General features: G+C 43.9%; 2 protein-coding genes and 1 pseudogene across 7 annotated transcripts in view; 1 reads left to right on the plus strand and 2 right to left on the minus strand.

Annotated features, from left to right (window-relative positions):
• The window catches only part of Pikfyve (phosphoinositide kinase, FYVE-type zinc finger containing), an 85,423-nt gene extending 78,531 nt beyond the window's left edge, over window positions 1-6,892 (minus strand). For 2 of the 6 annotated variants that reach the window (XM_050154213.1, XM_050154207.1), the window contains exons 1-4: window positions 6,733-6,892; window positions 2,883-3,063; window positions 1,769-1,918; window positions 1,500-1,535 (exon numbers count right to left, since the gene is read on the minus strand). In XM_050154213.1, coding sequence (XP_050010170.1) covers window positions 1,500-1,535; window positions 1,769-1,918; window positions 2,883-3,054 — 358 coding nt within the window. In that variant the 5' untranslated portion in view covers window positions 3,055-3,063; window positions 6,733-6,892. The remainder of the gene's footprint in view (window positions 1-1,499; window positions 1,536-1,768; window positions 1,919-2,882; window positions 3,064-6,732) is intronic. The other 4 variants (XM_050154214.1, XM_050154208.1, XM_050154210.1 and 1 more) reach the window with 2 other exon arrangements.
• Window positions 6,893-10,226: 3,334 nt separating this feature from the next.
• LOC126508813 (60S ribosomal protein L21-like) lies at window positions 10,227-10,767 on the minus strand (annotated as a pseudogene).
• Window positions 10,768-17,036: 6,269 nt separating this feature from the next.
• Idh1 (isocitrate dehydrogenase (NADP(+)) 1) overlaps window positions 17,037-23,877 on the plus strand; it is a 21,572-nt gene continuing 14,731 nt past the window's right edge. Inside the window, exons 1-2 of the mRNA XM_050154215.1 lie at window positions 17,037-17,167; window positions 20,252-20,389. Coding sequence (XP_050010172.1) covers window positions 20,268-20,389 — 122 coding nt within the window. The 5' untranslated portion in view covers window positions 17,037-17,167; window positions 20,252-20,267. The remainder of the gene's footprint in view (window positions 17,168-20,251; window positions 20,390-23,877) is intronic.

Consider the following 23,877-nt stretch of genomic DNA (forward strand, 5'->3'; position numbering starts at 1 on the left):
TCTCCATGATTATAAATTCTAGAGAGTCACAATGGAGGTGCTTCCTGGCACAGGCAGTAAGTTGTGAAGTCCTTTGCACTTAGACACTTGGAAGAGAAAAAAGTATCAATATTTTCTACTGGGAAAGAATGAGCAGGGAGACCCTGCTTGGCCTCAGTGGAAGAAGAGAGACCCTTGCCCTCAGACGAGCACCATTAGCTACTGCATCTGTAAATGGATTCTAGAAAATCAAGTAACTTCCCTAAGATAGGAGAACTACCAAACTGTAGAGTCAGACATGTAGTGGGGGGAAAATGTATGTGTCTAAGACCTCCAAGGGAAAATCCAAGATGCAAGTAGACTTGTTGACAGCAGGGAGCGTGGGAACCAGAGTGAAGGAGGTCATCTAAGATCTGCCTATGGACAAACAGTTCAAATTTATCCTAACAACAAAGGCAAATTTTGGCAAGCTACAACTCTGCAACCCCTACAAGACTATAAGGATTCAAGTCCAATTCCTCAATTTCACAAGTGAAGAAACCCAGAGACTGCTCTTTGGCCCATTCTTCCTCCCTTTGCAGCAAAGAATAGTTTGGTATTATGTGAAAAACTAAATGTGAGTTGTTTAGCAAGGAGAAGGAAACAAACGAAAGCTTTCGGACAGCACAGAATCTGAGCAGAAGAGCATCCTCAAATACAGACAGTGTTGCCAAGGGCCAGGTTTTGTTGCTCTAACTTGTTTTTGCTTCTTTCCCTAAGACAGCCTCACTATGGAGACTACACTGGTCTAGAATCTGCTAATATTTCCTGGCTGGCTTTGAACTTGCAATCCTCCTGCCTTATCCTCCGAAGCCACAGGTCGGGTTTAAGGGGATTGTAATAAGGTTAAGGTTAAACCTGGGTGATCTAGAATGAAAAGAAAATCCTCTGCCCCATCTCCCAAACTCTTCCTTTCAAAATGATAGAAGTTGGGCAGAGGCGGTTACCCTGGAAAACCTGTGGGCATGACACAGTCCACTTTGTAGCCCTTCAGCAAAAGCACCTCTTCTACTTCTGCTTCCCCCGCCATCCAGTCTCAACAAGCAATAAAACATTCTGCCAACCACCACTACACAAGTAGTGTTCACTCGAGCATTTCATGGAAGTCAGTGAGCCGACAGGACAGACCCGGGGTTCCCAACACTGCAGCCTCCCTCTCCGTGGAACCACTGCCACTGCCCTTCCTTGAGTTACTGAGCTGAACAATCTAACGGAAATAAACATAAACCACCGCAGTCCCTCAACTGAAGCACAGTTGCCAGCCCACACCCATCAGAAGAGCAGGAAAATGAATGGGATGAGGACATGGTAAACAAGCAGGCATGAGAAGCAGTGCATTCAGCCACACAGACACTGTGAACCCCAACAATGACAGCCCACCAATGGAGTTTGACAGTGTTCGGCAGCCAGTGGCATGCACATCACACTTCATTAGCATCCCGAGAATAGGCGCAGAATCCGTCTGTAAAGTTGGAACTAACCTGTGTTCTCCTGGGGATGTGGCAAAGTGTTCTCTGCTGAAACCCAAGCAAGCAATTAATCAAAATTCAGTCAAGACAATCAGAGCTTGCATAATCAAAGTTTAAGGACATGATGAAGAGTGTTTCAGGTATTGAAAAATTCTTTTATTACCCAAGTTTTACTTATTCTAGAGTACCTAACTATTCCAAGAAACAGGAAAACTGTTAGTATCTGACCTAGAAAGACATGAAGGAGATTCACACAGGAAGAGGGGAAGACGCTGCTTTACCTAGTACTGAAGAGCGCCGCTGGACCTCCTCGTCAAGCTGCTTTTTATAAGGTACGGGCGATTTCACCGACTGTGTCCTCGAAGGGATGTGAGGGCTGGACCAACCTGCACTCGGAGATGGCTGCTCTCCTTGGCCCCCTTCTCCCCTCTCTGTGACAAAGGAAACTTGGTATCACTTGAAAAGCTAAGGCCCGGAGTTCAACAAGAAAGTGACAGATAAAATACTTGGGCCAGTATGTTTATGTATTAAATTCATAACTGAGGACCCTTTGCTCAGTTTAGAAGCTCCTAAACACCTATAACTAAGCCCCCTCCTAACCTCTGCAGGCGATCACACATGTACACAAGTCTTCATTTTTAAATACTTTAAAGAAAAGGTCAAAAACTGCTGTTCTAACACATTTCAAACAAGAAAGACAAACGAATCAGGATGGTAGCTCATGCCTATAATCCTGGCTCTCAGAAGACTAATACAGGAAAATAGCCTCCTCACCAAGGCTGGTCAGAGATATGCAGTGAGTTTCAGGCTAGCATAGGCTAACCACTGGACTCTTGTCTCAAAACAAACAAAAAACCAAAGGCAAACTGAGGGTACAACATGGCTACTGTTTTTTTTTTTTTTTAATTCTTCCTGGCTAAAAAACAAATAATATACTATTCAAGAACTCATTTCTAAATTATTTTTTCATTTGATATCACTTAAACTTAATCTAGTAAGTGTTAAATCTCAACAGGCCTAGTGGCAGCTTCTAATTTTTTAAATGTATAAACCATGCACTGCTGTTTAATTTTATTGCTTTAATTAAAATCTGTGTTATTAACACCTCCCTCACAATAAGTTTCATTCTGTAAACTTATTAAGTTGAAGCACATTAACAGAAAAAATATAGAAAACTGCTTTCTCTTTAAAAAGGACCTCCTTAACCATTTTAAACTCAATTCACACAAATAATTAATCAGATTACAATGAAACGCTACCTTTTCCTTCTACAGACTTGGTGACCTGTGATTAAAGCTACCACCTTGTATATTTCACTGTCTTGCAACAGCACAGCACAATACTGAATGCAGAGAATCAAAACTGCATTTTCTGATTTTTAGAAATAAATCTTACCTTTGTTAAAACGAAAGAGATTTACAAAAGAACTGTACGCTGACTTGAAGGGGGGCTCATCCTGGTCAGGAGTCAAGGGTTTGAAGTGGGTGAGGTGAGACGGACTAGTGGGCGAGCGAGGCAGGTCACTAGCGGACTCCAGAGTCGGGGAGCTCTTATCATCTGTGGCCATTGCATGAATCTACAAAGAAAGTGGGGAAGATTGAAAGAGGGTCCTTAGACGCCATCCGAAGAAGAGGCGAATATCCACACAGCCCAACTGTGTGATAATTCGTACCAATAAACACCAAATCTATTTTCACATATTCAAACTCAGGCTTAAAAAAAATACTACTTGAGCTGGCTCAGAGGTTAAGAAGAGCACTGGTTTCTCTTCCAGAAGTCCTGGGTTCAATTCCCAGCAGCCACACAGCCATCTATGTGAAATCTGGTGCCCTCTTCCGGCGGGAGGCATACACACAGAGAGAACACTATATACATAATAAATAGATCTTAAAAAAAAAAAACTGCGGTCTAGATGAAAAAAATCCTCAACACCTTTAAAAAAAATGATGACTATGTGGCCAAGCTAATTTAAAATATTACCATTCTAATTTTTTTTTTTTTGAGACAGGGTTTCTCTGTAGCTTTGGAGATCATTCTAATTATTTTTACAATTAAAGTTAATTTAAAATTTGCAGGTAAGGCATAAATGTGAGCAGATGAAAAACTTTCCCATCATTTACATCATACTGTACAAGGATTTTTTTTGGGGGGGGGGACAATTAATACCTTTTAAAGTTATAGGGGAAACTGACTTTATATAACACAAGCTATTGAGCCTTGTTCTACTTATGTATCGCAAGAAAAAAAAATCAGTCCCCTTTTGACACATCCACACAATCTGAGCAATTAGCTTTTGGCAGTACCTGTGACACAGGAACTTGGGATTTCTATGATTCCTCCCACCCCCAGCCTAAACTCCTAAGCTATTGAGGTAATGACCTTCTTAAAAGTATATAACCAAAAAACAGGACTGATCAAAGCAGTTAAGTCTAATCACCAACCAGAAAGCACAGAAAAGCCCCAGGGCTTTTTCCTTCTTTTAGACTGAAAGTTAAGTATCCTTTGCTGTGCCAATCATTAGGATGCTACACTGTGTAATCTACACTGCACAAAAGTGGACATTACACACTTCAAAACAGGTCTTCTCCTTCAAAATCGTGTCTATCGGCTCACTTTATTTTATCAGTACTCCTGGAAGTCACATAAGCGAGCCTTATTTCTGTTTAACAGCTGTGGCAACTGAGGTACACCAAATGTAAAACGACTTTCTTTGGGTGGATCAGACACAGTCACCAACTGTGACCATACTCCAAGTCCTGCCACAAAATCCTCAACAGCCTGCTAATGACCAAAATGATGTTTGCAGCTCTTCACAGACTTCCAATTCCAGCTGTGTTCTCGTAATACTCAAGATTTTCCCAGATTAGTAATGTCACTGATAATTTAAAAAAGCAGAAATAAAACCACTGGCTTTGATGGGATTTTGGCAACAAGTGCTTACTGGAAGGGATGGGGAAGAAAGGAGCAGAGAAAGGCAATGGAGTAGGGGAATAAGAGAAAGGGAAAAGAGGAAAGACGGGGAAGGAGAACCTCGCAGGTCACGTTCCACTGGGAGACAAGGCAAAGCATTGTCTAGTTGGGGTTACTATTGATAAAACAATAACCAAAGTAACTTGGGGAAGAAAGCTTCCACATCATTGTTCACTGTCAAAGGTGGTCAGGATAGAGGCGGGAACTAAGGCAGAGGCCATAGGGGAGAACTGTGCTCGCCATGTGTGCTCACCATGGCTTGCTCAGGCTGCTCTCTTATAGAACTCAGGACCACCAGCTCAGGGATGGCATCACCCACACTGGTGTCTTCCCCATCAATCACTCAGAAAATGCCCTCCAGGCTTGCCTTAGGCCCATCTTCTGGAAGCATTTTCTTAATGGAGGCCCCTCCTCTCTGAAGACTCCAGCTTGTGTCAAGTTGACATAAAACTATAGCGATAATTGATGCTCCAGCATAAACGGGTAAGTTGATGACTGATAAGTAAAAATTCAAGGTTTTGTTCTGTTTCGTCTTACAGACCACCAGAAAGAAGGATATAATGGCAATAAAACCCCTCAGTTTCTAAACACAACCTATTCCAATTCCACAAAAGTACCAACAAAAGCACAGTGACCAATATGTGTAAGGAGTCTTTGAATCACTTCTAAAGGTCATCCATAGCCAGAACTTTCATTACACTTTGAACATATGAAGGTAAAAAAATAAGCATGAAAGTGCACAGCAAGTGCTGTCTCTAAAACATAAATACAATCACATAGAGTTAATCTCAGTAATTACATGCCACCAGCAGCCAAAAAAATTACAACTGATTTTTAGCAGCATAATAACTATTTATGCTGTAAAGCATGGCTCTTTCTGCATGCATAATTAGAAATATTAACCTACTTATCCAACAACTTCTGCAATGTCAAAAACTGTTTGTCTCTTTCTTTTCCAAGGAGAGACTCGCTACACAGTATCTTGGTGAAGCAAACCAGAAAACTAGTCCACTATTAAAGTGTAGAAAATAACTTGATTCATCAGCCCATATGAAAACTTCAGTAGAAAATCCAAGTGTCACCCTAGTCGTTTTCTAGGGTCAGTTTTTTTCTTAAGTACAACTCTCAAACATTATCAGGGCAGGACAAGCAATGTTCACTTCCATGGAGAAAGGGTTTTGGGGCCGAGCAGTGGTGGCACAACTTTAATCCCAGCACTGGGGAAGCAGAGGCAGGCAGATCTCTGAGAATTTGAGGCCAGCCTGGTCTATCTACAGAGTGAGTTCTAGGGCAGGCTGGGGGGGGGGGGGAGAACTGTTTATTTTTGACCTGAGCACAACAGAAACACTAAAGAAATCCCAAAAAATAGGAGGGAAAAAAACTCAGGAAATTAGTCTTGCTTCTCAAAAAAAAAAAAAAAAAAAAAAAAGAGGCCTGACCTTTGTCTTTGTCACAAGCCTGAACCTAAGAGAAAGTAAAAAACTAAGAATCCCTCCCTCCGTCTTTAGGGGGGGGGGGGAGTGGGAATACTGGAAAGGATTCAAATAAATGGGAAAGAGGATGGTGTGAATTGCTATGCGCCTACCTCTACCGTCAATATACCAACACAGGGCGCACCGAATGATCAACCTTTATCATTTAACACATAACACACAAGGTACACAGCAATGCCCTGCTTTGTACAGAATCTGCACCTTCCCTGAATGTCTTAAGAACATAAATAGGGCAGAAGCCCCTAAATTCCTAAATGCATCCATCGAGTTTGATTTTTATCCTTTCTTGGGAAAGGGAGATTGACTGTTGGGAAATCAAGTCTCTTTCCTCAAAAAAGGCAAAGTTGAAGTGAGAAAGCCTCAAAAGTCAGCGTTTAATCTGATGGACACACGCCAAGTTTGGAATGGTTTCTGCGGGTCAGAACTTTCTTTTCCAGCCTAGAGCTGCACCTCTGAGACTGAGCTCTCAGGCTGAGGAAGGGAAGGCGGTCCCCCTCCGAAATAAGTTCGTGCATCAGGGAAACAGAGGGGCAAGAGAACTTTCAGCGTGTCAAGAAAGCCTCTGCGGGAGGTGCCCAGCCAGCTCCCGTCCTGTGCCACCACACAGGGCCAGCAGGTATTCAGGAGCCAGTCGGTCCCCGTCGGGTCTTCCGCGCTCCCCTGGCCGAGCCTCGGCCGCAGAGCCTCGGGCCCTCGCCATCCCTCCCGCCGCGCTCGGCGATCCACGCCGGCCTTGCTCCCACTGCGGGCCCCGCCGGCCCACGCCGCGACGCCTCCCTTACCTTCGCCTCCCGCCCCGGCCCCGCCGGCCTCCCGCCACCCCGGCCTCCGCTTCACCCTGCTGCGCCCGAAGCGGCCGCCGAGAGCAACGCCGGCTTTCCCAGGCGGCCGGCGGTGGCTCGGAGAAGTCGAGAGGTTTACGCGGTAGCTGCGGCTTCTCGCTTCCGCCCACCGCCGCAAGGCTCCGCCCAATCTCCGTCCCAGCCAATCCACAACCGTTCCTGCGTGCAGACTCCGCCCACTCTTCCCCGCCCTCCGGACCTTCCGATCAGATGTCCAGACAGAAGGAATCGAAGCCAGAGAGTCTCGTCCTAGGCCCCCCCCCTCGGAGGATTTAAGGCGGCCTCAGCCTTCCCGAAGGAAGCGGGGCTGTCAGTGCACGTGAGCATCACGCGTGCGGGTCACTGGGTGGCGCGCGGGGCACCAGACGTCAGCCCAACTGCCGTTACCGTAAGTGTTCAACACTGTGAGCACCCACGATATGGGACCTGCATTCACCTGAGTAGCCCAAAGCAAAGAGGTGAATGCTTTCAGGATACTTTCAGGACTCCGCTGGATCAACCTCGTGACTTCGGAAAAAAATGGGCTTATTTCTCTAAGGCCTCCGACCTCTGGCGGGAAAAGGCGGGTTAATTAAAGGCAGCATTTCCCTCCATGGTTTCTGTTTGTTTGTTGTTCTTTTGAGGATGAGGTAAAACTGTTGGTAAAGCAGTCGGCATAGAGACCGGCCCAAGTGATGTTGACTGTACAGTTTTGTTTTGTTTTGTTATTCGGGTTTCCTGTTGCAGATAAAGTTATCAAGCCCCGAGTTTCTCAGCTTGGTATGAACATGACCCGTTATTTTTGTCCTGATAAAAAGTGCTGTACAATTAAAAGTAGAAAACAAGCTAAAACCTGCTCGCTGGAAAAAGTGGGGCTTTGCAGGGGAGCTTTGAAAGGAATCCGAAGGTGGTGTTATTTGACTTCGAGTCTCGGGATCCTGTTCCTGGAGAATTTTGCCATATCAACCCATCTTTCTCCAGCTGGTCTTTTTTCAGCCCTGGAAGGGATCATCAAACGCTAGGGGCCGCTGCAACCCCAGGTCGCTCCTGAACTCCGCCCTTGGTTTGTATCCTCAGCGCCCTCTCGCCGCCTTTGGGGTTCATTACTGCTGTACCTCTCCACTCCCGGGTGTCCTTGTTCCGGGAGAGTTTTATCCATGCTATGGGCTATCGTGGGTGCAACCCCTAACCTAACCAACTCCACCACACATCTACCTGCAACCACATCTATCTGGACCGGCCTCCCTCCTTCATAGATCATAACTTTTTCTTTACAGCTTTATATCCCTGGGGGCTTGCAATGTCTCCTCAACCAAATCTTTCCTGATAACTTCTTCCTCAGCCCATAAACATGAACGTGCATCTTCCTTTTAAAAAAAAAAAAGTTTCTTCAAACCCCTTATCTGGTAAAGAAACACCATTTTAACTGTGTGTGTGTGTGTGTGTGTGTGTGTGTGTGTGTGTGTGTGTGTCTTCTGTGGAGATGACCAGGAAGGCCGGAGGAGTCCGATTCCTCGGAAGTTGGAGTTATAGGAGGTAGTGGGCCCCCAAATATGAGTGCTAGGATTCAAACTTGGGTCCTCTGCAAATGCAGCATGTGTCTCTAATATCGAGCCATCTCTCCAGTTCCTCAACTTAACATTTTCTGAGTCATTAATTGGACCACTCTTGTGTGGGGTAGGAAAGAATCAAGTTGCCACCATTATATGCTGTCTGACTTCCCCAGAAGTTTCCACTCCCGTGTCTACATTAACATGTGATGTGGGATTCCCCTCTGTGTGCTGTGAATATCATTGGTTAATAAAGGAACTGCTTTGGGCCTATAGCAGAGCTATAGGGGAACAGAACTAGGCGGGGAAAACTAAAGTGAATGCTGGGAAAGAGAAGGTGGAGTCAAAGAAAAGCTGTGGAGCCTCCTTGGAGACAGACACACTGAAACGTTGCTGGCAGATCACTACCTCATGGTGATACACAGATTAATGGAGATGGGTTAAATTAATATGTAAGAGTACGCCAATAAAAGGCCAGAGCTAATGGGACAAGCAGTGATTTAATTACTACAGTTTCTGTGTGATTATTTCGGGGCTGAGCGGCCAGGAACTAACCAGCAGTCTCCTTACAACAAGCGTGCACTTTAACATCTGTGGAAATTTTGATTTCTCTTTGGGGGAAAGAAACCGGGTTAGGTTCTTACCTCATACTAGACATCAAAAATTAATTCCAGGTGGATTTCATCTGTAAAGTCATTCTGTGAATGTCTGTAACTATCCCCCCCCCATGAATGCCCATGCAAGGACTTATTCTTGCTGAGCTGGAATATATATAGAGCCACATGCATGTATACGTTGTAATTACTTACACTTTGCTGAAAAGCCATTGCTTTTCCTTATCAATGTCAGCTTCTCTTTGTCTTTCAGCTGTGCCCTAATTCAGCACTGTCGCTGTTCCATTTAGGGAAGTTGCCCCTGATTTGGCCAATAGGAGCCCCATGAAAACGCGTGGGGGGGGGGTGCCATGCTTCCATGACTTCCTGAGCATTTGCTGTTTGTTTTGTATTTCCCTCTTACTTACCTCTGATCCCCATCCCCTAACAACCACTTTTCTACTCTCTTCTCCTAAGATTAACTCTTTTTCTACACATGAGCTCTTACAGGATTTTTCTTTCTGGTGTATTTCACTTAATAAAATGTTCACTGAATACAGGTTACGTATGTTACCACAAATGATACTTACTTCTTTTTGGATTTGTATTTATTGTTTTTCAAAGTCATGCGGGGGCATGCCCACGTGTGTGCCCGGACTCATGGAGGCCACAGATCAGACTCAGATGTTCCTCAGTTGCCACATGCCTTGTTTTTGAGACAAGGTCTCCCATTGGTCTGGAGCTCACCAGGGAAGCGATGCTGACCGTGGAGAGAGCCCAGGAACCGGCCTGTCTTCACTTCCCACCACCATGACTGTCTTTGTTATGTGTGTTCTGGGGATCAACTCGGGGCCTGGACTATCACTCCAACCTATTATTTTTCTTTCATCTTTCTTTTTTGAGAATGAATAGTACTTTGCTATGCAAATATGCCACATCTTCCTTTACCCATTCCTCCAGTGACAGGTACTTGGGTTACTTATTCATCTTAACTGCCGCGGGACATGCTACACTGAAAATAGAGGTGCATGTATCTGTCTGTTTGACACACTCATTTCTTTTGTGCACATACACTAAAGCAGAGTCACTGAATCATGTGGAGTTTCTATGTTCTGAGGAGCCTGAATATTGTTTTTCATAATGGCTGCCCCAGTGTCTGCTCCCACCAGCAATATGCGCGAATGCTCATTTCCTCCCTCCCTTGTCAAAACTTGTGATAGTAATAGCCATTCAGACGGATGTGAGGCTGGGGTACCTCTGTGTGACCTTAATTTATTCTTTTCGGATAACTAGTGATGCTTATCTTTTTTTTTTTTTATAGTCCAGGTCTTTTATTTCTTTTTTTACATCAGGCCATGAATTCGTAGGGAATGGGCTCCAGCAGCTCAGGCTCCTTCCCATTAGTCCTCACAAAGTGTGCTTCTCTGGGTGGAGCAGGCTGGCGCTTCAGCTGAACCCAGGTGCCCTTCTCTTTGGCTTCCTTTTTCTTCTGGTCGTTCTCCTTCACCCGCTTCAGGAAGCTGTCTCTGCTCTTTGAGTGCTTGATGTGTTCAATCCGCACATTCTCTTGGCAAGAATCTTGCCCTTAACTTGCTTGTTTACAATGATGCCCACAGCATGCTGGGTGACATTGTAGACTCTTCCGGTTTTGCCATGGTAACATTTATGGGGCATTCCTTTTTGAACAGTGCCCATTCCCTTGATGTCTACAATATCACCCTTCTTGTAGATTCGCATGTACGTGGCCAAAGGAACAACTCCATGTTTCCTAAAGGGCCTAGAGAACATATAGCGAGTGCCCCTCCTCTTTCCCTTTGTGTTTGTCATTTTGGCGAGTTACTGAAAGATGGCTACCCGATGCTTATCTTTTTATATGACTCAGGAGTGTTTGTTTTTTCCTACCCTTTCTTCGGTTTATAACATTCTTAGTGCTTTTCACTGTTGAGTTCTCTGTAAACGTTGGATAATGGTGTCTTGGCAGATGTATGGTTTGTAAATATCCTCTGTCATTCCCTAGGTTGTCTCTTCGGTGTTGTTTTTCTAACTTTTCAGAGCATTTTACTTTTATATAATCCTACTTGTCTGTTTTGCCTTTCCTCCCTAAACTTTGGGTTATACAAGATAAAAATAAAAATCACTGCCCAGGTCAGTGACCTGAGGCTTTTTGATTCTGTTTTCTTCTAATTTGCATTTTCAGGTCTTACACTTAGATATTGTCTTAGTTGGAGTTTTTTATTGCTATGAGGAGATATCACCATGGCAACTCATAAAGGAAACATCTAATTGGGGTGGCTGCCTTACAGCTTCAGCTGTGCAGTCCATCCATCATCATAACAGGGAGCACGGCGGAGTGCAGGCAGACATGGTGCTGGACTTGTTCCTGAGCGTCCTCCATCTTATAGGCAACAGGAAGTCATCTGTCACATGGAGTGAAGCTTAAGCAAAAGACCTCAAAGCCCTCCTCCACAGTGACACATTTCCTTCAACAAAGCCACACCTCCTAATAATGCCACTCCCTGGGGGCCATTTTCTTTCAAATCATCACAGATATGTAATTCAATTTGAGTTGATTCTTAATAGAGTGTGAGATATGAATCTAATTTGATTCTTGTACAAATGGGTATTCAGTTTCTCCCATAACATTCATTGAACATACTATCTTTCTCTAGAGTTTTCCAAATAATAAGTTTATCATAAGTGGATTTATTTCTGCTCTTCTTGTTCTATTCTAGTGGTCTACATAACTGTTTTTAATGCTGGGATCATGCTGTTTTGATTACCATAGCTTTGTACTATCCTTTGAAGTCATTGGTGTGTGAGGTGCACAGCTTCATTTGGCAATTTGGAGTCTTTGGGGTTTTATTTTTATTTATTTTTCTTATTTTATTTTATTTTTTTATTTTTTTTTTGAGGCGGGTTTCTCTGTGTAACCTTGGCTGTCATGGAACTCACATTATATCTCAGGCTGGCCTAGAACTGACTGAGATCCACCTGCCACTGCCTCTAGTGTGCTAGAATTAAAGGAGTGTGCCACCACTGCCCAGAAAGAATTTTTCAAAAGACTGTATTGAATCTGCTGGTTGTTTTGCATAGTTCATATTTACACCATCACCTCTTCCAGTGTACACATGCATATGCACGCACACGTGAGCACACAGAGAGAGAGAGAGAGAGAGAGAGAGAGAGAGAGAGAGAGAGAGAGAATGCTCTTCGAGATGAAGGCACTGTCTCTGCTTATTTCCACAGTTTTTCATCTGTTTTATACTTTTCAGTATCACCTTTGTAAAGTTAAATTTATTTCTAAGCATTTTAACTTTTTTTTTCTTTTTGTTTTTTCTAGACAGAGTTTCTCTGTGTAGTGCTGGCTGTCCTGGAACTTGATTTGTAGAACAGACTGGTCTCAAACTCATAGATAGAACCTCCTACCTCTGCTTCCAAGTGTTGAACTAAAGGAGTGTGCCACCACGTGTTGTAGAAAATTACTTTAAGATGTGTTGCTTTTGATAATGCTGCATTTGTTTATCGCTGTGATTCTTTGCCTATCTAAAACACCTGATGGTTTGATAAGGAACTGAATGGCCAATAGCCAGGGGAAAGGATAGGCAGGGCTGGCAGGCAGATACACAGCAAGCTACGGAGAAAGAAGTAAAGTCAGATAAAATAGAGAAAGATAAAAGCCCAGATGCAAAAGGTAGACAGGATAACTAAAGTAAAAGCTGGCAAGCAACAAGCCAAGTTAAGGCCAGGAATTTATAACTAAGAATAAGCTTCTGTGTGTGTGATTTATTTTTGTGGGTTGCAGCCCCCTCAAAAGAGCCATACAAATAAAAACATCACATAACAACCACGCCCAGCTAGCATTTTTATTCTATAGCTATTATAAGTAAGATTGTTTTCTGGATCTCTTTTGAGGAATTTGTCACTGGTAAATAAAAATACTGTTGATTTTGTGTGTTGGTTGTATGATATACAGTGCTACTCAGTTGCACTGCTTCTGACTTTTTCACTCCCAGCTTTAAGATTTCCCGTACCTAAGATAATGATATCGCCTGCAGACAGGGCATTTTCACTTTTTCCTCCCTAATCTGGGTGCCTGTATGCCGGCGTCTTGCCTAGTTGCTGTATTGTGTGTTGAGAAGTGGCAAGAGTGGGGGCATCCTTGTCTGACTGTACACAAAAGGCTTTGAATTTCCACAGTTAACAGTGATGTTAGCAGCTGGCCTGTGGGGTGCAGGGCAGTCCTTCTCAACATAACATGTTGAAGGTACATATTTATTTTCTGGCCCAGCGGACTCATTTCCAACATCCAGGGCCATCCATCAATTGATGTCTATGAAGCATTGCTTGTCTTTGATAGATAATGCAGAAACTATTTGGTTTTTTGCTTTTGTTTGTTTGTTTAGTTTGGTTTGGTTTTATTGAAAGACTCACTTCTACATAGAATATCATGAAATTACCCACTCTTTCATACTTTATGTGAAAGTGTAAATGAGTATACGCTGCAGGCAAGATGATTTGATGGATCTAACAAACACTGTAAACATGTTTATAGTCTTTGATCTAACACTTACAGTTCCACTAGTCTAGCATAAAGAATTGATACAAGCATTTTTAAATAAGCAAGATAAAGAAGTATGTGTTTTATGTTGTTATTGGCACAATAAGGAAGTAAAACAGAAACAACCAACATGAACGACTCCACAGTAACAGACTCAGATCCACTCTGCTTAAGACAAATGGCCTGCAAATCTGCCAAATGCTGGGAAAGTGTGGAGCCATCAAAACATAATCATGTTTTCTAGTCAGGTGTAGGAGGAGCCTGTAACCCCAGCACTTGGGGTGTAGAGGCAAGGAGATCAGGAGTTCTAGACCAGCCTCAGCCACATAGCAAATTCAGTGCTGGACTACATGAGACAATCTTTATTAAAGAAGTGTTTTCTTTGCAATCATCTTTCTTGTCTTCCTTCTGATGTCTTCCACTCACAATTCAGCTTTCTGCACCACGCTCCTATCATAATCAATTTGGAGTCATCCTACTAAAATTGCCAAGTTATTTCCGGGCTCTGTCATCTTTCTTAGTACTTCTTCCTTTTTATAAACCTTCTGGGCTATTGGCTTCCACATCAGACTCTGGGAGTCTCCAACCCTAGTTCCTCATTCTCTTCGGCTGGGAGGCTCCTATCTTCCATGTGACCCTTGAAGATTTAGACATGCCTCAGGGTTCTTGCTAGTAGGTTTTTTTCCTGACAGAATTTCTGGATGAGCTCCCACACCCTCTTCAGTGCTGGTAGTAGACACCAACAAAACCCAGGTTCATATTTCCTGCTCAGCCACCTCTTCTGAGCTCCAGACTCCGTGGCTAGCTGCCTCCTGGACATCCCCGCCTTCCTGTCACACAGCCTTTCTCACTAAACAGTCCCGGAGTTTCACTCATTATCTTAGCCGTCCAATCCACACCCATAGCCCTTCCTTGTTGAGGGGTGTTCTATCACCCAAACCCCAAGTGTAGCAGTCACCTTTGCTGTTCTCTTGCCCATAACCTTCATGGATAAATAGTTGTGCTCATCTGAATGTAATTGGCCCCCATAATCTCATAGGGAGTGGCACTATTAGGAGGTGTGGCTTTGTTGGAGGAAGTGTGTCCTTAAAGGGGCGGACTTTGAGATTTTCTATGCCAGGATGCCTCCCAGTGTGTCAGTTGACTACCTGGTCCCCGAAAGTCAAGATGTAGCCAGTACACCACCATGTTCCCTGCCATGATGATAATGAACTGTAAGCTGCCACCCCAATTACATATTTTCCTTGTAAGAGTGGCTGTGGTCATGGTGTCTCCTCACAGCAATAAAAACCCTAAGACAGAAGTGATCAAGTCCTGCTATGTACCTTCATTTCGTTTAAACTTATTTTGCACGTGTGTGTACGCATGCCTGCACATCTCTGTACATATGCATGCCACAGCACACATGTGGGGGTCAGAGGACAACTCTCTCCTGCCATGTGGGTACCCAGGACTGAATGCAGAATATCTACTTTGGGAGAAAATGCCTTGACCTACTGAATCACCTCACCAGTCTCCTACCTCGGGTTTGTTTGTTTTCAGATGGCCAAAATGAAAATACAGTATTTTCCTGGGAATCCCATCATCTGAATGAGTGTCTCATGGCCAAACAGATGCTAAAGACATTTTCTGACCAAGTTTCCACTGATGTTTGCAACAGTTTTGCGCCAGACAGTATTCAAATATTTAGATTCTTATGTGTAAATGAAAACAAACCCATCAAGCCTTGTGCACGGAAATGCAGTGAGCAGAGTGAATAGAAGCGGTGAACTCCGCGTTCACAGTTTTAGCAGCAATGCAACTACAGCCGAACGTCAGTTGTTACCTCTAACTGTTGCTGAATGGTGAGGTCCTGCTCCGGGAGGGCAGAGGGAGGCAGCTGGGTCAAAGCACTTGTCCAGTGAGCCTTTTGGCCTGTTCCATCTCAGAACCGACAACGCTCAGAAATTACCCTCTGACTTCCACATCCCTGTTATAGAATCCCATGCTCACATATATACACAAATAATTATCTTTAAAATGCTTTGTAAGTTTTTTTTAGTCATTTGGTCTATAAGCTTATTGTTTTATGATCCCACGTGTTTTTACCCATGTATTTATTTATGAGTAGGGTATTGTCTGTTCTTGGTTTTGACACAGGGTCGGACTAACCTGGACCCCATTAGGTAGACAAGGCTAGCCTGGGTCTTGTGGCAGTCAGTCCTCCTGCTGAGTGTAGGGAATACAAATACGCACCACTGCACATGGTTGTTTTGTAATATTTTCATGTAAGTCAGTTCTAGGCATCTACAAATACTTGCTTTCAGTTATATATCAGTTATCATGTGCTGTAGCCCTTGGAAACATGGTTTCGGATGGCGACATGTTCGTAAGTGCCGTATTTCCCATCTCAGTGTCTGAGAGACACATTCATACTCAGAACTTAACGAGGATGTTTATGTCTACATTCACCTTCGTTCTGTATCGTGCCCTACGCGTTCCATCACATAGTCAGTACTTCTTATTGTGTTATAGCCTATCTTTCCTGAACTTATTCTAGAATGCTTTCTATAACACGAATGGATAGAAACAGTTACTTTTAGTAATAAACAATAAGAGCCTGGCGCAGTAGGAAGTAACATTTGCAGTCTCCTGTGATTTAGGGTATGAGATTAGAAGTGAAAGTATAAACTCACACCCTCTCTGATCATCTCATAAGAACAAATGGAGGTGGCCCCCAGTGCCTGTTCATCCACTTGACAGCTAACACCCTGTTCATTATTCCTTTTCCAGCTGGGGAAATACTAGCGCCCTTTAGCATCCAAAATGCATCTTGCTAACTGTCTTGCACTCATAACTTTACAGTGCAATGTTGGATGTTTTAAAGGTGAATTTTGGAAGATTGAATTTTGAGCAATCAGGGACCTATTGTCCTACAAGTCATAATATTATTGTTTCAAGACTAAGGAACACAGAAAAGAAATCTCCGGAGAGATAGGAATATATATATTTGGGTTTTTCGAGACAGGGTTTCTCTGTAGCTTTGGTGCCTTAGAATCAAAAGTCCTGTATCCTGTACCTCTAGTGCAGCTTCATTGTCTTCCTTGGCAAATGCTGAGTGGGGCTTATTTATGAGTAGTAACAGTTGGGAATACAGATCATTGGTAGTGAAGTGAATTATTGAGGTGGTATAGCGGCCGGTTCAGCCTCTGCATTCTAGCAGAGTCTATAGTTGCCCCCCACCTTTGAGACCCCCCAAACGCATATTCTTCAAAATGCACATTCCAGGTTAAGGAGCATCCGGAAACGCCACGAAGGGAACCTGCCAAAATCCAGTCTTAGGAGCTCTCCCAGGGTGAGAACCCGGACACCGACGCCCGGAGCCTGCCTGTAGGTGGCATTGTCGCTCCTCAGCGGCGGGGTGCTCCCGAGGAATCCCGGCGGCGCCCAGCCCCATCCCCCTCCCCCACCGGGAACACCCCGGAGGCAGCATTCTGCGGCCCCGCCCACCCTAGAAAGTCCGCGCGCAGCGAATGGCTTCGTGGAGGGGGCGGGACCACGGGAGGTGGGCTGAGGGGGTGGGGCCTGGGAGGAGACAAAGCCGGGAAGAGTTAAAAAGCCTTGACCCTGCCCCTGGTCGTCCGTGCGAAGGTTGTGGCGGGTGCTGAGCCAGCAGCGGCTGGGTTGAGACAGTCCGTGTGCCCGGGTGTGAGCGGGTGAGTAGACAGGGCGCCCCGGGGTGCAAGCAGGCGCTCCTTCCCCTCCCTGCTAGTGCCCCAGGCTACGAGCGGCAGCCGCCGCCCCTCACTGTTAGGCTATTCCGTAGAAGGCTGGAGTGAGGGAAAAGGAAGAAAACTCAGATCTTGGATGTGCATAGTGAACTCAGTGGAAAGGCCCTGGTGCACCGCGGGACACCCCCAAAGTTCGGGCTTAGGGAAGGAAAGTGGGTATAGAAGGGCGCTCCCGAGGGTGGGATCGTAAGATCCGGGCGGCGGGGACGTTACTTGCACTGACAAGTGCCAAAGCAGATCTGCACCCGCGGAAGAGAATCTAGCTGGGGAGAGGACGCACAGAACTCCAGAGTCTAGGCTGTGAGAGGAAGAAAATATGTGACCGCAGGGAACTGGTGGTGGAAAGGGCGTGAGCCGGGAACTATAGGCGTGTGCGGAGCGCTCCGTCAAGGTTTCGGGGGTGGGACCTGCCTTGAGGCCGGAGAAGTGCAAGTCAGAGTGTTCGTGAGGGAGGGCGGACCTCCAGTTTCAATCTAGGGTGTTTGCTTAGCCACTTGGGGGCGCCTTGAGGATTGAGAGAAGGCCCCTTCCCACCTTCGGTCCTGCCCTCCGGGATTAGAGTTCTGAAGGAGGGGTTCTGCAGCCAGCTGGGTGGACCTGGTGTTAAAGGTCCCGGCACGGCCGAGAGACAGGGCAGGCATAGGGATCTGGAAGCAGGAATCGAGTCAACTACAGTTTTAGACCTCTTGCACAACGCCCACAAGGATATCTGCTGGCTCACAGTGTCAACCGAGGTCGAGCAAACCATAGACTCGCAAAAAGGCCGGGAACAAGGCGCTCACCCTGGATACTCACCCTCCTTCGTGTGCAAGCAAGGATTTGAGGTCTTTTGACTTTTATTTGGAAAGCTCCCCTTGCACATAAGCTGCCCTTTGCCCCTCCGGATACACTCAGCACTGTACTTTAAACCAGATAAACTGGGCTGTCAGGCTGGTATTAAAAGAAACTAAATCCTCCTGGCAGGGGTGTTAGTATGTTAAGACTTTCTATTCCCGATTTTGCTTTGTTTTACGAGATAAATTGAAACTGCAGCTGTTTGAGACAGCAACATTGAGAGGCCTTGTTCTAACTGGAAGTTCATTCACCATCAAGATGAGAATTAGCAATATAGCCTTTCAACCTGCTTTCTTTAATGTGGCCGGCCACACTGGACAGTTAATTGGGCGTTGGTGTAAGTACTGCAAAAGAAGTAAGCAGGAATTTTCCAACAATATACTGCAACTGCTTCCTTAGTGTCCCCGTATGTTTTGCAATTTGAACTCATCTGAAAAAAAAAATTGGCTCAAAATAAAAGCTTGAGATTTATGGAAATAAAATGAAGTATGGCAAAGGGCTCCTATTGCTTCAGCCAGTCTGTTGTTATTATTGTGTTTATTTTCTGGAATTGCGCAGCCATGTCAAGACATTGGAATTCAGTTTTCAGGTAATGTAAATGAGCTGGTGGCCCCTGAGCTTGGACCACACTTTCCTTCAAAAGTTGAGGTTGGGTGGATTCAGAAAATGTGAGACCAGGGATACAGGGAATCCAGGGATACCTAAAGCCCATGTCCCAGGAAAGCAAACTCAGACAAGCAGTAATAGTCACAACACAGCTTCGCTATTTTAGTTAACAGGTGCTAAAAAATGAATAGATGAAGTGAGGGAAACTGACGTGTCTCGTTAGTGCCTTCTGAGATATAGGGAGATATTCACCAAGGAGGAAATAACAAACCAGAACAAAAATTGCAGGCATTCCAGGCATTGTGATCTTTTATTAGCTGTATTTGCCACCCCAGGAAAATAGCCTAGTCATAACTGTTGTGTAATGCTGTGCAGGAACATGGCCATGAAATTGTGGTATCAAAACCCAGATAAGTTTGCTGTCTCTTCTTGTTTGACTTTGTTTAACTTTAAAGCACAGCCATGGTGAAGATAAAATTGATTATGGGCTTTATGCCCTACTGTAAGTTAATCTTTAAGTTGTATCTGATAGGTAGTATTAGTCCACCTATACCTGTTGGTTGATTTCTTCTAACTGCCTTCGAGAAACTCTCTGGTAGTAGACTAAGGGTACCATCTCAATAGAATTCTAGAGTTACAAATCTAAGAAGTAAAATTGGGACTTGAGAATTGGGGACGTAGTCCTGATTTGTGAGGACTTGAGACATACTGTCTAATATTCATTACTTTTTGTTAACTTAAGGCCCAAGTAGTTGGCTATACTTTTCAAGATAGCTTTAGGTTGTTATCTGGTAATTGCTTTAAAGTCTGCTGACTTCCTGGTCCTTAGCTGTAACGCAGCTGTATTTCCGGGAGGATCCCATTAGAGTGTCTACAGTGAGGCAGTCCACCTTGCACCGTATTGGAACCAGATAAATTCACACTTTTTGAAGTGATCTGTCTTTTTAGAACAAGATGGTGGCCCATCCTAAAGAGCCAGAGGAGCAGTGCAGGACTTGAGATACCAAGGACTATGACTCAGATAAGCATGGGTGCTAGGCAGGGGCCTTCCCATATTCTGATTTCCCCAGCTGAGAAATCACTTTTGTATATAGCCTCACATTACCAATATCTGTAGTATCAATAGGAAAGCCCAGTTCTGCAAAGAATCCTTCACTGTCCACTATTGGAGTCTGCCTGAATACGGGTCTTCAGAACTGTTGAATCACCTCTACAAATAACAGAACCGCTCTTATAGGACAACCAATGGTTGAGAATAATGATTACATTATTAATGGCATGTTTCAGCATAGGGTTCCCCCCACACTCTAGCCAGATGGCTTTGGCAAAGAAATTTTTCTCTCAAGCTGGGAAATAATTTCTTATAGTATACAGTATACTGTCTTATACTGCTGATGTGGAAGCCACACACAAGCATTGTAGCATGGTGTCTTACATAGATTTCTCAGTCTCTACTGGGAATTGTTACTATATGTAGTCATTACAACTGTTCTTTCATAATAGTCAACAAATCATTGATACTTCATTTCTACTTTATACCATGACAAGGCGTGTATCTTTTTTTCTAAGGGTTATTGAAGTAAAAATGTCCAAAAAAATTCATGGCGGTTCTGTGGTGGAGATGCAAGGAGATGAAATGACACGAATCATTTGGGAATTGATTAAAGAAAAACTCATTCTTCCCTATGTGGAACTGGATCTGCACAGGTAAATGAATTGCTCTTCCGTGTAGCTAGCAGACTCAGAAAAGTAATTTCAGAATATACCTGACTTTTTTTTACGTGCATAATAGCTGTGTTTTGTGATTAAAGCTTTTACGATTTTTTGTTGGTGGTTGGTTTGGAATTTTTTTTTTTTTTTTTTGGTTTTCTTTAAGATAGAAAGACTTGCTAGATAGCCCAAATGGGCCTTGAACTCACAGCAGTCCTCCTGCCTCAGTTTCCCAAATTCAGGGGAAAAAAAGTCATAACACAATACCTAGCCCAAGCTTATGTTTTAGCTTAAATATATACACGTGAATCTTATTTTTTGAAATTTTCATTTACAGTTGTGTATGTGTGTGTGTACATGTGTACATGCCACAACATGCATGTAGAAGTCAGGACGAGGTGGATTCTCTCCTTTTACCAAGTATCAAACTCCAATGAGCCATCTCTTGCCAGCCCTCAGGGAATCTTCTGTTTCAACACTGTTAGAAAAAATGAGGTTGCCATTAGTTCACAGTTAAGAATTATAAAGGAAAAGTGGTGATTCTTGAGGCATTTCTAACTCCGTTTTCCCTGTTGAAGGTTTTATTAAATCAGCAGTCTCTAGAAGCACAGTGTATTCCTGGAAAGGAAAAAAGTAGCGGACAGTAAGAACCAGTGAACTCACTGTGAAAAACTCACATGTGTCCTTTCCAGCGGATCCTCCGTCCGTCTGCTGAGTCAGTGGCTGGGGTTTCCTCCTCATCTCTCCTCTTCTGTCCTTCTCATGCAGTTACTCAGCAGAATGCCACCTCCCCTTCCAGTTTGTTGTGTTGAGAGATTAAGAAATTAAGAAGTATGTTATTTATTCTCTTCTTCTTTTTTTTCCTGATTTTTTTTTCTCCCCTAGCCCCACTTTGATTTGTTTGTTTGTTTTTGTTTTTTTGAGACAGGGTTTCTCCCTGCCTCCCTGGCTGTCCTGGAACTTGCTCTATAGTCCAGCTTGGCCTCAAACTCAGAGGTCCACCTGCCTCTTAAAGGCATGTGCCACCACCTCCTGCTATCTGCCCCGCCTCCTCTTTGCCCATTTATTTTGTGCATTTGAACCACACAGAGACAATGTTTTACAAGGATGAAGTGGTCAGAGACTAGCATAGTGTAATGGTGAGCAATACGTTTCAAGCAAACCAACGTGTCTGTCCTTGCCTTGACCCAGAAGTACTCATTGTACATGTCCTGTTGCTTAGTTGGGTCTAGATATTTAGTTCACATGATGTCTCTAGCCACCTTTTGATTGGGTAACCTAAGCTGGTGTACTGTCTGTATTGCAACTAAAATAAAGTCAATATTGTAGTTGCTGAAGACCTCAAACATATTGAGATGGACACACACACACACACACACACACACACACCAGAGTTTCCAAGTGAGTTAAAGAAACATTTTAGGAACTTTTCCCATTCAGAACTTTGCATGGCAATAAGTGAGCCAAAGGGCTTTTGTGTGTGTCAGGGGCTGTTGTTCTCATTTTTTCTTTATTTTAGGTATATAACTCTTTGGCCTAAATGTGTATATATGTTCCCTCTGCGTGCCTGGTGCCTGCAAAGGCCAGAAGAGGGCATCAAATCGCCTGAACTGGGTGTGAGCCAGCATGTGGGTTCTGACATCAAAGACACCCAGGTCCTCTGCAAGAGCAGCAAGTGGTCTTAACCCTTCAGCCATCTCCCTAGAACTTCTTTTGGTTGTGTTTTGGTTCTGTTGCTTACTGTTGTTTTGTTTTGTTGTTTTGAGACAAAGTCTCACTGTAGCCCTTTGTTAACCAAACTGACCTGGAGCCCATGAACCAATACACCCAGCTAAATGGTTAGAGGTTCTTAGTCTAGGGGCTAGAGTTCTTATTTACTTAGCATCTCTCCTATCTTTCTCTTTCTTTCTGTGTGTGTATGTACATTCATGAATATAGGCCAGAGCATATAGGCCAGAGGACAACCTTGAGTATTTTTTTTTTTTTGAGGCAGTCCATTCACTGACTTGGAATCCACCAAGTAAATTAGGCTGACCAGCCAGCAAGCCTCAGGAATCCTCCTTGCTCTGAAATTACAAATGCATAATCATGTTCTGACTTTTTTCCATGCCTAGCCCTTTATTGTCTTTGAAGGTAAGTTCCAGGTACTGAACTCTTGTAGGACAAGCACTTTGGTGACTGAACTCTCTCCCCCAACCTGCATACGGCATGTTAAAGAAGAGTCCTGTGGCCCATGCCTGTAATCCCAGTTCTTGGAACAGTGAAGCCATAGGGTTGCTGTGAGTTCCAAGCTAGCCTAGTCTACAATGTCAGACATTGTCTAAACAGAAGAAGTGGGAGGGGGCACTTGTGCCCAGAAAGAACGAAGTATATGATTGCAGGCTGTTAAAGACTCAAACAGATTTAAATAGTTCCCCAATTATTATGATAACTGGTTATTATGGTAGGGAAGGAATGTAGGGTAGTTAGGGTTTTGTTGTTCTATTTTTTAATTGAGACAACAGAGTGGTCCAGGCCTTTTATTCTTTCCTTTCTCCCAGAAATACTAAAACAAGGCAGATGAAGGAAAAAATCTACCCATCTGTGGACAGATTCCCCTGAGAAATGACTTTGATAACAGGAAAAACATTATCCACAATCCTGTGAGGCGGGCTTGGCTATCTGGATAACCGGAATGTCCTAGGCACAAAAGATGAGAATGTGTGTGACTGTGTTACATGTGGTATATGAATTGTCTAAAGCTGAAACAGAAAACATTCTTGTTTGGGAACACACAAAAGTGACTGTCTCTCTGTCTGCACCAGCAGTTGAGAAAGGAAGATACAAACGCTAAAAGAGAAAGACAGCTTAATTCTTAGCTGCTTTTGAGAAATCAAACTTTCTGTAAAGCCATAGAAAATAAATCACTTAATGATTTTTGTTTTGTTTTCGTTTGTTTGTTTCTTCTGGTTTGGGGGTTTTCTTTTGCTTTGTTTTGGTTTTGTTTTTTCACTTTTTCAAGACAGGGATTCTCTGTGTAACAGCCCTGGCTGTCCTGAAACTCATTTTGCAGACTAGGCTGGCCTCGAACCCAGAGGTCCCCCTGCTTCCACTTCCTCAGTGCTGAGATTAAAGGCGTGTGCCACCACGGCCCAGCTTGTACTGCCTTCAGAAAACCATTACATACTTAAGCTTTATGGTTATTCTCTGTGCTCTGTGGACAGCCAGCGTTCACTCCTCTATGAATGGTCTGCACTGTGAGAGCTGTAGCTAAATCCCGTGTGTACAAGATGGTTGGTGGATTCCTTTGCTTACCCAATAAACCGCAGGCTTGTTTCCAGAACAAAGAGACCTACCCAAGAAGTAGGGGAAGGTTCACCTTATGACTACTGGCTTCAGCAAAAGAGTCCTTAACTCTTTGGGCACTGATCAACAGACCTAAGCTTCCCACCACTTCAGTGCCAGAAATACAAAAAAAAAAAAAAAAAAAAAAAAAAAAAAAAAAA

The sequence above is a fragment of the Alexandromys fortis genome, unplaced genomic scaffold (assembly GCF_014885135.2).
Source record: "Alexandromys fortis isolate MF-2015 unplaced genomic scaffold, M_Fortis_MF-2015_v1.1 scaffold_40, whole genome shotgun sequence".
Taxonomy (NCBI): domain Eukaryota; kingdom Metazoa; phylum Chordata; class Mammalia; order Rodentia; family Cricetidae; genus Alexandromys; species Alexandromys fortis.